The sequence below is a fragment of the Typopeltis vanoorti genome, chromosome 7 (assembly GCF_054136105.1).
Source record: "Typopeltis vanoorti isolate ZY-2024b chromosome 7, IOZ_Tvanoo_1.0, whole genome shotgun sequence".
Taxonomy (NCBI): Eukaryota; Metazoa; Arthropoda; class Arachnida; order Uropygi; family Thelyphonidae; genus Typopeltis; species Typopeltis vanoorti.
In genome coordinates this window covers 138,776,040-138,791,234 of record NC_143555.1, presented here as the reverse complement: position 1 = coordinate 138,791,234, position 15,195 = coordinate 138,776,040, and the positions used below count along the sequence as shown (strand labels likewise).

The 15,195-nt window shown below is 32.2% G+C and overlaps 1 protein-coding gene across 2 annotated transcripts in view; it reads left to right on the top strand.

The window, feature by feature from the left end:
* Nucleotides 1-11,799, top strand: part of Ptp10D (Protein tyrosine phosphatase 10D) — a 253,950-nt gene extending 242,151 nt beyond the window's left edge. Inside the window, exons 26-27 of one of the 2 annotated variants that reach the window (XM_090395503.1) lie at nt 2,436-2,577; nt 7,024-11,799. In XM_090395503.1, the coding sequence (XP_090251629.1) occupies nt 2,436-2,577; nt 7,024 (143 nt within the window). In that variant the 3' untranslated portion in view covers nt 7,025-11,799. The remainder of the gene's footprint in view (nt 1-2,435; nt 2,578-7,023) is intronic. The other variant, XM_090395504.1, reaches the window with a different exon arrangement.
* Nucleotides 11,800-15,195: the final 3,396 nt, after the last annotated feature.

The window sequence follows — 15,195 nt, the reverse complement described above, 5'->3', positions numbered from 1 at the left end:
ACAAGGACCTGAAATTCAGGAGCCACATTGCACAAGTTTTGAAGATATCACATCGAATAATGGCAATGATGCAGAGAACCTTGACATGCAGAAATAGAGAGGTTATGATTCCATTTAAGGCCTTGATCAGGCCTCATATGGATTATTGTGCACAGATTTGGTCACTGGGTTTTCATGGTGACGAGGATATGTTGGAAAGGGTACAGAGAAGATTCACAAAGATAGTCGGTGGTCTTTGGAATGTGGAGTACGAGGACAGATTGAGAGAATGTAGGTTGCAGAGCCCTGTGAATAGGAGGAAGAGGGGGGGGATATGATTGAGACATATAAACTGGTCACGGGTTATCAGGTAGACATGGAAGAGATTTTTCATAGAATTGGAGACAAGAGGCCATTGCTGGAAACTGTATAAGGAGGGTGTGAGCAAAGGAGTGAGAAGCAGGTTCTTTGCATGGAGGGTGGATGGTGAATGGAATGCACTGCCTGAGTGCATTGTGGATGTAGACACATTGAATCAGTTTAAGATGCCATTGGATGAGCATTGTATGCAATAGTGAGTACCTCCCACGATGAGTCTCTGACTCCATGGAGGTCGGGTGTTGATAATAATATTGGTTATATAATAATATACTATTTATCTGATCACAGTGATAAGGCAGTACAGTGATAAGGCAGATAAGTGAAGTACAATTACATGGTGCTCTATCATAAGTCAGTAGACATGCATGGGGGTTGGTTAATTGAAGGGTCATTCATTGTTTTGAAGGTCTGATAAATTGTTATTTATTATAACTCTACACTTCTCCCCCTCATTTTATAAATCCTGCAATGTTAAATAACATTGTCAAGAATGTTAACTCTCACTTTGAAATTGTGATAATGGTGATGAGTCCCCCCCCCCCCCCCCCCCATAATTGGACCACCTTTATTGGACAAACAATTCCAAATGACAATACTAATTCAGCCCTAGCTTGGTAGAATTTAATTAAATTTTGTTGTTTCAGTTATTTAGATGGCAAAAGTAGGAAAAACAAAATCATGACCACAGTACATTGCTAAATAAGAGTTTCAGGTTATTTTGAAAATGGTATTACAAAATGATCACAGACACGTGTGCACAACCTTTTTTTACTTGTTGACATATATTTCTAGACATTTTCCCTCCAAGTATTGCCATTACATCTTGAAATGATTGAATAAGTTTAACATGAATTCTAAATACCAAACTTTATTTAATTCCATCCTGCCAGTTGGAAATTGCTGTTACTATCAGTGAGTCATTTATAAAATTTTACCAATAAAAATGATCTGAATGAAACCAAATTTGAACTGTATGGACATATTCTAGTGTGCATGCTAAATTCCAAATTTTATGCACTCCAACAAGCTTGAGTGGAATTATTGCAATATTTAATTTCAGTTTGTTTTGTCTCTTGATGTTCCACACAAATGGTCCAGTTGAAAGGAATGAAGTGCTTTCTAAATTCTGAATTTCAATAAAATCTAGGCAGCCAGGGTCCAGGAATAATTTGAGTAAGGATGGATGGAGCCATACATTAATCACTTATTACATTTGATTTTGCATTCTGTGTAACAATTCAAAAAAAAAAAGTGATGACTTAAAATGCATATTATTTGGAAAACAATGATAGTGAAATGGACTTTGAATGCACCAAACAGTACTCAAAATTTATACAACTAATGTTTATGAAACAGATGACTAGAAAAAAAGCATTAATGACAGTTACTAAATTTTTCATATGTTAGAAGAAGAAATTGTTTGTCCTTGTAAGGGAGTATGCTTTTAGACTGAAAACCTATTAGATGGAAATGGGTATAAAAAGGGTGAAACTTATCTCATTGAAAGCATTTCATTGAAAGGCATTCAGCCATTACCTTTAACTAAACGAACATCATATTCAGTAACTCTGTTCAGAGTTCTTCAGAAAAAGTGATATCGAAGGCAAGGGGACAGAAAGCACAGTTGTTCATGCATAGAAGGCATAAACCATCATTAGGATAGGTAAGAACACCATTCATTTTCATTAAAAAAACAGTTGAAATTTCAGAGTTGTTAGATGCGATGCGGAATTAGATCTAATGCTAACTTATAAAGTATAATTTCAACATTCTCTTATGATGTACATATTAGTAAACAGTGGTTGAAATTTTAAAACAAAATTTGTGATGGTTAAAAGTTTGCTTATTTTATATTAAATATTTAACATTTTTACTCCTAAATGCTTATAATTGTTACTTTTGAACAGTTATTAGTTAATGTTAGACTAACTTTTTTTTTTCTCTCTAAGTTATTTAAATGAGAAATCACAAATTTACGGTGTGATGAATAAATGTATGTGACATTTGAGTCCATTGAAGATTTTCTTTCTAGTTGATTTTCTCATTCTCTACCCTGCTATATATTCATTTTCAAGGGACTCTTCCTTTCTCACAACCAAGAACGTCTAGTCCAAGTTCTCTCACCTACCCAGAACATGGGGATGGCTACGGCAACAAAACAAGCCTCATTGCCCCGGACCTCTGGTCTCTACGATCAGACTACGCTACTCTGCAGTGGTAATTGGTGTTTGTTGATGTTGCTGCACAGCATGATTTGTTGTTGTTGGCATTTTTCTTTGCTTGTCTCCCCCCTTTTATTTTCCCATTGTTTTTCTCATAAAAATTATTATGAATAGTGATGTTTCTGACATATCTCAAAACTCTGTAATCATTAACTGAAGTTCAAGTTATGACTATTATATTTGTTCACTGCTTGAAAGTCAGGTTAAAGATTTTTACTACATTGTAGTAACTAAAATTACAGAATGTACAAAGCTTGTGCACGTTGCTATGAAATGTTTTACAATGTTTTTATATTTTAGTGACTTTTATTTGCATGAATTTGCCTGTACTTATATGCACCTGATAAATTACATTTATTGTGAAAGAATGCTCTGGTTTCTATGAGACTGTGTTACAAATTGCAACAACATATAAAACATTGTTTTATATAGCATCTCAGCATTTTGTGTGAGTACTTTCATAATTATTTAAATATATCCCTGAATCATTTCGTAATTTTTTTTTCTTGTGTGTGTGTGTGTGTGTGTGTGTTAAACAACTGTATGTTTGGAAACTGACTTCATATTTTTTTTTCATCATATTTAAAGAATGTATAGTATTTTTAAAACCTCATTATTAAATCCTATTTATTTAACTAAACATTTAATGTACACTAATAGAAAATAAAATTCTTCTTTCTTCAATTTCAAGAAAACAATGCAATTTTTTGGGGGCAGAGGGGGGGGGGGGCAGTTAATCTGAGCTATTCACGTACCCTTATGGCCAACATGAGCCAAAATTAATACTTACTCCATTTTATAAAGACAAACGGTATAACTAATTTCCATTTAGGTTACCAGTTGGGAGGCATAGCAAGAATGGAAATGATATATTAACTGGATTACAAAAATGGAACATCTGCTTTTGCAGAATAACTAGAAAAGAAGCAAAATACTACAAAACATTAAAGGGAACTTTGAAATTAGCTATGGTTAATTCTCAATGTAACAAACTCAAAGGGAACAAAGGAAATTTTTTTTTTTTTTTTTTGTCTATAACAGAAAATTTACTACAGTGAATTTGCTTTAAAATAGTCTTGTTATTGGCTAGGAAATCTTGTTAATCTATTATAGTGAATGAGTGAGAGCTGATTACTAATACCTTCAACTTAGGTAGAAGTTGACTTGTATTAGTATTTATCTAATGAAAAGAAGGAAGCTTGTACCACATAGACAATCTTCGAATATAAATGTCCTTGTCTTGAATAAATTAATGTCCTCCAAATATATGTTTGCCTAAACAATACAGAGCAGAATTCAAAATGTAAGACTTTGCAGTTACAATCTTATTCATAAAATTATTTATTTCAAATAGAAATCTGAAACAACTGTAGTTATAGTGTCATTATCAGTATGACTGTATAGTTTGTGGAAAGGATCCTGTGGTCAGATAAATGAACTTCATTCTTTTATAAATAACAGGAGACAGCTATTTGAGGTGATGTACCCTTCATGTTACTGCAGAAGATACAGAAAGAATGCAGAGAATGTTTACATGCTTGGCTTAGCCCCACAGATATTTTTGAAGGGATGATGAAATACTTCCTTGCATTTAAATAGTATTTCAGATACAATATGTTCAAGATGATAATGCACCTAATCATCATCTTCCAGTGAACTGAGGAACATGATGGTAAGATCAATCTTCCTCCTTCATGATTATCCTTGATAACCGATGATTCTTTTCAAAAGATTGGAAGCCCAAGAGAAATGACCTGAAACACTCAAGAAAGCTTATTGATAAGTAAGTAGTGAACACTTAAAAGAAAGTTACTCTTATTTCATAATGATTTATCTGAAGAAATGGGTTTGTAGTTTTAATATTAATAAATGCAAGATGCTGTACTTTGGGGTGCAGATATATAAGGCTGTGTACTGTATTGGTGGAACTATGCTTCAGGAAGGGAATGAGATTTGAGATCTTAAAGTGCTAGATGACATAAAGTACTGAGGGCATGCCACAAGTGTTATGCCCTCATAATGTGTGGGATGTAAGGAGAATGGGGGGGGGTGCCTCTGTATAAGACTTTGGGCAGACCACACACATGAACTGCTGCACTCAAATTTTGTCATCTAGTTTTCATTGTGATGTGGAAACATTATAGAGGATCCAGAGACAAATAACCAAGGTTCCTATCGGGACTCTGGATTATTGGCTAAGTGAATTTAGATTGCAGAGTTTGATGGATAGAAAGAAATGAGGTGATATAATAGAGACCTTCAAGTTAGCAAAGGGATTTTTACTAGATTAATATAGAAGAGATTATAAAAAAGGGGTGGAGAGTGAGAGGGGAAGAACAAGAGGCCATCCCAAGAAGTTGTGTTAAAGTGAGAAGGATGTAAGGAGTAGATTTTTTTATGAAGAGTGGTGGGTGTAGGAAGTGTAAATGATTTTGAGGTTCAATATGAGAGATATTTCTAGTTAAATGGACATCCCATGGTGAGTCTGCTGACTCCATGAAAGTTACAGTAATAAATACTTGAGAAAAAGGTCATGATGGCCAGAATTTTTTCTGTAGAGGTTTAATGGTTGAGGTGCTTCACAATTCCTAGAGATGTTGCATAATATTGTTTCCTATAGCTACACTACACAAAAAACCCTTATAATAGCATCCAGTGCAAAATAGTAGTCATGTACGACAGACCAGTCTTAACTGAACTGGAAACAGGACATTCTCACTAACTAAGGCTTAAAATGCATTACACATGCTCCAGTTTGCACATGAGGACATAGTATGAAAACATTATCTACCAGCATATATTTGCAGAAAGTAATACATACTTTATAATGAGATAAAGTATCTCATTATCCTCCAGCCTTGAATGAATCTGTGAGATAAAGCTTAATACAAAGCAATATTTGCAGATAAGTGTCTATTATTATTATTATATGTCCTAGTTTTATTATTTGAAAAGATTGTTATTTTTAGCTGAAAGCAAGATAATTTCCTTCAGTTGCATTGTCATGTCAATCACTTATGCACTATATGATATTAAAATAGATTACATTTTAAAGTGATGAAGTTAGTAAAGCATATGTTTTATTGACTTCATCACATATTTCTATGTATCTAAATGAAAATTAGAGATAATTTTCTTCTATAAGGAAATTCTGCTTAATAATTAAAAAGTATTTTTTTTTAAGAGAGACCTCCAGGGAGTCACTGACTCATCTAAGGAAGCCACATATCATCCATACTACCTGTTATGCCTTTTCTTAAATTCATTCACACTACATGCAATCACAACCTTCCAATCATGCACACACTCTATGAGAAAAATCTAGCTATCGTCTCCTTCTTCACTACATCCTTCCATGTCCTTCCATGGATGCCCTCTCATTATCTCTCTACCCTCCATAAAATAAAATTCCATCTACTGGTATCCTGTATGACCCCTCTCAGAAGTGTGTACGTGTCAATCATATCCCTCCCCTCTCTTTCTCCTATTTGCTAGTGTCTGCAATCGACAAATTTCAATGTGTCTTCATAATCTCTATACCATAATTCCGATGTCATTTTTAACACTATTAGATACTGTGTACTCTCCACTATTTCAGCTTCAACAATGAAACAAAAGACCAGATCCGCTCCAAGTGAGGTTGTATTAAGGCCTCATAAGGACTCAAAATGACTTCCTTATTGTTGCATGTTAAGATTTGTTTTAGCATTATCCTCTGGGTTGTATTTGCAGTCTTTGCCGTATGGTCCTTGAACTTAGACTTCATGTTTACTAAAACTCCAAGATTCTCAGCCTGATCAGTTTCCACTAACATAATTCCACAAAACTGTGATTCTTATAACATTTATTCCTTCTTTTAAGATTACCCGGTGATCAGCATTCATATTTATGAATTTAGGGACAACACGTGTGTTTTGTGTCCCTAAATTCATAAATATGAATTATAACATTTATGGTCTGTTGATAGAAGGCTGTGTTAACATTAGCTGATGTTTCATTTCTCTGTCCCATTATCTTCTTCCCTATCTCACTCTCTCATTTTGTTGTTACCAAAAAGCATCTTTTGAAGCAGGCCATGAAAATGGATCGCTCTTTAATATCACCGAACTACCTTATTCTTATAGTTCAGCTGTTATTTAATTAAATTAATAAAATGATCTTAGAAGTACCTAGCAGATAACTACATATTTACTGTGAATCTTCAAGAGATATACACTAATTTGTATATCTCTACAGTTTGCAGTAGAATTACCTCATTATAATGGTCAACAACATTATATTTATTGAAAACATTTACATGCTTGGAAGAAATAAATATTGAGCTACTTTGATATTTTTAAAATTTCTTTTGTAATATTATATTAACGGATTTTGTTTTATTGTAAAATGTCTAATTTTTGGTTAATTTTATGATTTTTTTCCTCTTATTGGTTGTTTACAGATGATGAAGGAATTGCAGAATCTGGGATCTGACTCTCTGTGAAGAAAGAGTGTGCTGGCTACACTCTACATAAACCGTCCTCTTTTTCAAATTAGTTACCTTGGACCTGTGCTTTGTTTAAAGTACAATGTACATGTTTGTGTAAACTTGGCTTCGCAGGTTTTTTGCAGGCCTCGATACATGCCAAAGTGCATATTTTGGATATAAAAATTTTTGTAATTTTGATAATCTCCTTCTGTAAAATAAATCAGGAGGAACTGGGACAAAACTTACCATATTTGATGGAATTTTCTGCAAATTGGCTTTTTTAAATTCTTTTTTATTGCATTTTTAAGGGAAATGACATTTTTAAAATATAGAAATTTTATTGAAGATTAAGTTTATTCAAAATTGGTGAGACTTATCCTCTCAGATGAAAAAAAGGAAAGATTCTATAAATCACATAAAATAAAATAGGATCAGCAATGGGGTTTTGTGGGTTTTATTTTTTTCGTGGGGCTTTCAAGTGATATTTTGCACATATCACTTTGTCACTAGATAAATGTACAAACTAATTCCTTAGTCTTATTTAATTTTCCTCAACTTTGATTGTGTCCTTCAAATTTGTCAAAGCAGCTAAATTTCAAATTTGTTTTTATATGTACTGTGTACATGGAAATCTAGCTAACTCTGACATGTATAAATAATAATAAGGATACTTAGAAGGGAAACATATTTCTCTCCTTTGTCTTTAATGATTTTTAGCTGATTCAGAAAAGTCTTAATTTAAAATTCAGTGTTAAGTATAACTTTTTTTATAAAATAATTTTAATGACTTGTTACATCATGTATACCAAAATGGTATTTCATAATATTTTAAATATATTGTTTTAAATTTCATTTGTATAGCTTTAAAGGTATACCATACGTTAAGAGTTTGCTTGTATTATAAAGTTTGATTTAATTGTGATGGAATCAGTTTCTATACCACGTGAAGAAATGACCACACATGATTCAAAAACTGCTGTTTATTAGTAAATTCTATTGATTTTTCACTTTTGTTAAAAAAAAAAAATACATTTTCAGACCATACACAAGAAACGCTTTGACAACGTGACTAAGGTAAGATTTGCAATCACAGCACAAGTACAATTTTTATTTTCTAGAAATAATGACATTTAGAAACTAATTTCTCTAACATTGTTCACAATTTTCCAGCCATTTGCTTTTTATAGATGCTCTGGGGGTGCAGTGGTTAAAACTGTAATTAGCAGAATTTATTATTAAATAATGTACTTTTGAATCATGCATGATCGACCCTGTCAAATTAAATCATTAATTCTTAGCATACAATAATCAATGAAATAATTTTTTGACTTTCAGAGATCACAGTTACTATTTGTAATCATGGATAAACTCTGTATGGATATATCTCATAATATGGAATGGGCATAAGTGCAGTTACTGAACTTGGAATGAAGTTTGCTGTTGATCACATTATCACGCAATAAATACTGTTATTACATTCAAAGAAACTTATTTCTTTTCATACAGAATACTATATGGTCTTAAGTACAAAGTTTGTGCTCGTCACACTTTGTATATAGAACTTATTCTATACCAGTGCTGTAGTTTTGTGACTGGATACTTTACCATTTGAAAAAAGCATGACTTTTAAAATGTTAATGTTTAAATCTTTTTTTTTTCTTTATTATTATAAATTTGAAAAGTGTTGAGATATCTCGCATTCATTGAAAATTTGTACTTTGTACATAAATTGTTCTTGCTTATCTAGTTATTTCAAAATTAAAAGAAATGTACTTTTGTCCATTCTACAGTGGAACATATGTACTTAAAGAATACACTAAACGAACATAATTTTGTGCTTCACATCCGTCCTGCCAGTAGAAAATGCTACTTTGTGTTGTGCACTTGAAATTTCGTTTCTTGTCATCCCATTTTAAGTTCTAGGCTACCTGTTTCTTTAAAATATTAGGGCACAATCTTCTTGTTTCAATCCATTGTCAAGTTAGTACCTGTGATATCAGAGAGGTTTATGGAAATCACTTGTGTAAGTCGCAAAATATTTCCTAAATAGGCTTCCATCTATAAAGAAATGTTTTCTCTTCTTCACCACTGAGAGGGTCTGAGTGAGGCTTATTATGGCTTAGTGCAAATTTGGATATTGTAATTTAGGGGATATTCCTCAGTCTGACATCAGTGGTTTGCTTAAATCCTTGCTGAACCCTAATTGTTGAGTTTTAACTGCCGCATTGTAAAAAAAATATGTAAATAATAAAGCATTTTAAAATATTTCTGTATTTTTTTTCTCATTCTAATCTTAAATGCTGCTGTTGTTTAGGAAAATGAACCTTCAAGAGTTTATGTGGTGGAAGGAGATTTAGCATTTGTGTAGAGCTGAACTTTAAAATTCTTAAAATGAGTAATTTGGAGTGCATTTATAAATTGTTAGCTTTCCAGATGAACTTTTTATAGTTTTTTATTGCAAGTGTTGGTGTATTTATAAGTTAACTGGTATAACCCATAGAATTTTATAATGTAGATCTGTAACTGTGTATGAAAAAAAAGCTCTATCAATTTATATGTATTTTATACTGTTATGGCCAAACCTGTTGATCCTGCTGGTGATATTTCACAAAAATATTTGTATCAGTAATGTGATTTGTCAAAGTATTTAAAAAGATATTTTTACACACTAATTCCTTTAACTCATTTAATGAAACTGTGACACATTTCATCCCATGTGACTGATGAAGTTTTTTTAATATATTTTTAAGTTGAATTGTAAATTTATTTGTGGGAATTTGAGTATTTGCTTGTCTTCCAATTTAAAAATTTTCTAACATTGTATATACATATATAATATGCACACATAAGCATAATATAAAATATTTTCATTATTTAAATACTCAATTATCAACTTGCTAATTCTTTACCTTTCCTCATGTGCATGCATGCACACGTACGTGCACAAGAGAGAGAGAGAGAGATTCTTTCCATTTGTACATAGCAAATAATTGTACATTGTTCTTAAATATGGCTGACCCCCCCCACCTCAAAGATTAAAGATATTTAATAAACCATATATTATTCAGCTCAAAAGTCATTATTGTCCTAATAAGAGAAGGTATACATATAATTTTCATAATATGAGAAAGAAGATTATATTATAAATGCACAAAATCTGTGATGCTTTACTTCTCTATTTTATTTTTTTTTTCTCAATACTTAGATATAAAAATATCTAAGTATTGATATTTGACTTTAACAGTTCCTTCCCAGTCTCCATAAATCCTTAAAAAGCCAAATAAATTATATTTCTCAGTGAAAATTTCAAGCAATAAAATACCAGTATTGCAAAAAATGTCTATTACTAGCACCTTTCCCTTTAAAAAAAAAAATAAATCCTGAGCATGTTCCTGTATAAGCATGCAAGACATCACCCCCCCCCCTCAAAAATTAGGTTAACATTTTAAATAAGTTTTGCTTTTTGTTAATATTTTAACCAAATCGGCATTACAGGTTTATCGGGTTTATATTACTACTAGCAAGTCAGATTTGAAGCATCCTTTCAAGAATATTGCATAGTGCCCTAAATCTTAAAGCCAAAGTTGTCCTTGCATCTCTAAATTGTTTTTTCGCAAAAAAAAAAAAAAAAAAAAAAAAAATTGCATATACTTGTTATATTTTGAAAATTAATTTATAAAGATAAAAATTATCAGCATTTATTGGTGTAGCTGATTTTTAATTAGATTTATTCTTCAATTTGGTATAGCCAAAAACATTTGTGTAGTCTTTATGGTTTTCTCTTACAAGATGATAATGATTGCCTGTACAATATTTCCCAAAAGAAAAGAGCATGCTTATACTAGTTAATCTTTTTTAATCTACAAAAACATCTGAAGAATTTAAGCCACTCCATTTTTTGTAAGGAATTATGTAAATTGTGTTGTTTTTGTTTACCCGCTCTTCTTTAATTTGTAAATGTATTGTGCCATGATTGTGACCAATAAAAGCAATTGGTTGCATTTTATGAACCTCATTTAAGTAAACGACAACAATAAGGGCTTTTCTGGAATAATTAAACAACACTTAGTATCTGTTAAGTCCATAATTTAACAGCAATTAATATCGACTAACACTTATGTAATGGAGTAAATTTATATGGAATATATCACATTGAAATTATCTTTCTAAGAGGAATTTAAATTTATACATTTTCCACATAATTTGATAAAGATGGTATCTTGTAAGACTAGATCGCTCAGGCCATGTCTCTTATAGATCGACTGAAATTTTATAAAAATCAGTGTGCTTGATAGGCCATTAACTATTCCATCAGAGTGCATACACACGATAAAAAAATATGCATAAACATCTCTAATACTGCTTACCAAGTTTGTGGGCATTATAAGCAAATGTAAAGAATTCCAGTTGTAAATTATATATATGAGATTAAAGTAAAGTACCTGTAAATGATGAGTTTGAAGATGGTTGTACATATTTTGACTGTGTATGTACATTTTGGACAGTAAGAGTATTGATTATTTTTGTTGTTTAGGCAAATAATATGAAAGAAATAAATGATCTGCTCGAAAATAGTCATTGTATATGTAGATCTGTAAGTGACTGTAAATTTTTTTTTCACTTTAATTTTGGTCTCCTGCAGATGTTTGTGAAGAATATTGTTTTTATTTGGGGACGTTCCATGTTGTACAAATGAAGCATGCTTGTATTGTCTGTGATTCAATAAAACCTGACTGATTTGTGAAGCAATCTGTAAACTTATGAGGTCATGATCTGTTTAAGGTATTCAGCACGAGTCATGAGCTATCAAGTAGATACACTATATCACCATTCCACATGTATGATAAACCCACTTAAACACCATCCCATTCACCACTCTTATCTGTCCTCATTAATTAGTGATCACATGAATATAACATCATATCAAAAGCTATCATTGCAAACAATTCAATCTTGAATGGAATTTAGAAATGAAAGGATTAAACTGTCAGTATTTCCTAAATGGTGTGATGTGAGAACTTGGAAATGTGAAGTGGATTATATTTTTCTTGTTTTATGATGCATCTTATAAAATAGACACTTGAGAATAAAAGAAACAAAGCCAAATAATAAAGAAAGCCATAAAGCTAATACTCAGCTATATTGATATCAAATGTAAAATATCATTAATCACTTCTGCTTTTGTTATTGCCTTTTTTTTCCCCAATAACTGTAATGAATTAGAAAAAAATAACTAACCATTGATGCAATGATATATGTAGTTATCATTGCTGCAGTTTTTGCTCTACTCTTCAAATAGATATTTTGTTAATTGTATGTACACTCTAGTAGTTTTCTGTTTTATAGGAGATAAAAACCAGAGTTCAGTAGCATGGGTTAATAGTAGCAGGGAAACCCTGCTACTATTAACCCATATTCAATTGCAAAAGCCCTGATAAGATTATTCCCATAAGAATTGAATCAAGTTCATTTCTAAGGGTGCATGTTCTAACTGCATTATGGAAGAGCAAATATAATATATGAGGGTATGTGCTGAAAAGGTGTGATATGAAGGAATTGAGGTATAACCAAATAACTTGCACATTGTTTTCTGTATTCCTCACAAAGTGTTATACACTTGGTACTGCTACATCATTTGCAATCCTCAGAAAAAAAGTCTTCCCCTTGTTGCACAAACCAGTCCTCAGTTGCAGATATGACTTCATCATCTGCAGTAAATTTTGTTCCTTTCAAGTGTTTCTTTAAATTTGGGAATAGGAAATAGATTGGGGCAGGTCTGGCAAATAGGGTGGGTGAAGCAGACATTGAAAGCCCAAGTTGTGTATTGTTTGTTGGATTTTGTGAGCAGGTGTGAAAAAGCAACATGTCTATGCTCAGTTTCCCACAGTGTTTATCCTTCAGTACCTCCTTCAATTCCTTCAGTTATTGAATAAACTGCCTGCTGTAACAGTTTCACCTTTTTTTTTTGGCTCTGACTTTTGGGTTCAGAACTTCTTTGGGTGTGGATAACCTTTGTGTCTCCACTCCATTGACTGTTGTTTGGTCTCTGATCATAGAGATGAAGCCATGTTCATCAACAGTCATAGCCAAAAAATTTCTCACTGATTTCTCAAAATGACCCTAAATCCCTTGAGATGACAGCATACATTCTCTCTTTTGGTCAGCATTCAAACATTTGGGTACCCACTTTACTGAGAACTGCATGTCCAGATGTTGGTGAATAATGATCCCAACTTGTTCCTTGGATATCCCCAGTCTTTGCAACGTTTTTGGATGGTATTCATCTAACAACAAGGATCATGGCATGAATTGCATCAATGTTTTCAGGTGTGATTGCTGTGGAAGGTCTTCCTGAACTGGAGGCATCTGTTGTCTCAGGATGTCCAGTTTTAAACTTGGCCACCCATCTGGCAACTGTTGGATATGCTAAAGCACAGTCCCCTGAAGTCTCGCACAGCTTTGGTGAATCTCAGTCGTGGACTTTTCTTGAATTTCTTGAAAGGTCTTGAATTTCTTCAAAACCTTTAATGTCTTCTTATATATCCTAAAAGAAAAAGAACAAATTATTACAATTTGATGAAACATGGGGTTAAAGGGTTTTAAAATATGTTCTTTCTTGTGGTTATATCAGTTGCTTTAATATCATTTTTGTTCTAGGTGTTTATCAGAACTTTTCAGACCCCCCCCCCCAACAACACAGTACTGATATGCTGTAAATTTGTAACCTCTTGTATGTGAAGTTCATATAAAATATATAGATAAAACTTGGAGAAAAGAGGACTGAATATTGATGGAGAATACTTAAGCATTCTACGATTCACTGATGCTAATTCTAATAGCAACATCACCAAAAGAACTAGAACACAGAATTATTGAATTAAAAGAAATAAGTCTGGATATAAGCCTACAAGTAAATATGGAGAAATCAAAAATAATACATAGTGGAAATGCCTCAAAACGAAAACAAATTGAAATAAATCAAAGAGACTGAAATAGTGAATTATTCATACAAATATCTAGGACAAATTATTACAAACAACCATAAATTTGATAATGAAATCTCGACTAGAATAACAGCAGGATGGAAAATTTTTAACCATTATATATATATATATATATATATATATATATGCAGACACTGATTTCGAAGAAATTTAGCAAACTGCCCACAATGAAAAAACTGAGGACATTCCAAAAGTAATTCCTCCATTGTGATAGCTCTCCACTAAAGAGATGTCAGCAAAATAAAAAAGAAAGCCGTAGTTTTAAGTTTCTACTTTATTTTCATATACTATTTTTCAACATAATCTCTCTCTCCTTTTCAATATATTTTCTTCACTTCATAATTTTTTCAAAACCACTGTTGTAAAACTTCAGGTTGTTTTCAGAATCATTTTTCCTGACCTTTGCTTTGACCTCTTTATTTTCAAAAGAAACCTTTGGTATGTGTCATTAGGAAATAGAACTCCAATGGAGCCAAGCCTAGTTTATATGGATGGGTGTTTTGCAACTTCATATCCAATCTCTTCAATTGCCATTGAAATGAACATGCTTGAGCTTCTACTCATCATGTTATAAAAGCAATGACTGTTCCTTGGCATCGGATTAATCTCTTGTTTCATCTTTCTTGAGCTTTGTGAAATTATCTTTTCCACTGGATATTCTTAGTGAATGACACCTTTGCTGCTCTAAAATATGACTAAACATGTTTCAAAGACTCACTCCAAGAATAGAACTCCTGTAGTACTCATTGGTTTGTCACAATTCATAAATGGGATTAATTTAAAAAAATGTATCTTAAAAACACAGCCACACATGGGCCAAGGTTATTCATTTCATTGAGAGCTCTTATTACTGAACTTAATTATTAATACTACACTTTTTTCAGCCAATGGTACAACCCCCTGTAAAACAAAGAAAAGATTATATACACCACATATGATTTATATTATATATATATATATAAAGATTATAACAAAACAATTTCTATTTCATATCTAGGGTAAGTGCCTATGTAGCTTTGTAGCAATTTCTAGCATCGTACTGCTCAGTGGCATACTCAGGATTTAATCTTGGGGGGGGGGAGTTGAGCAGATGATTTGAGCATACACATTGCGCATTGCATACGAGCTATGACTGAGCATC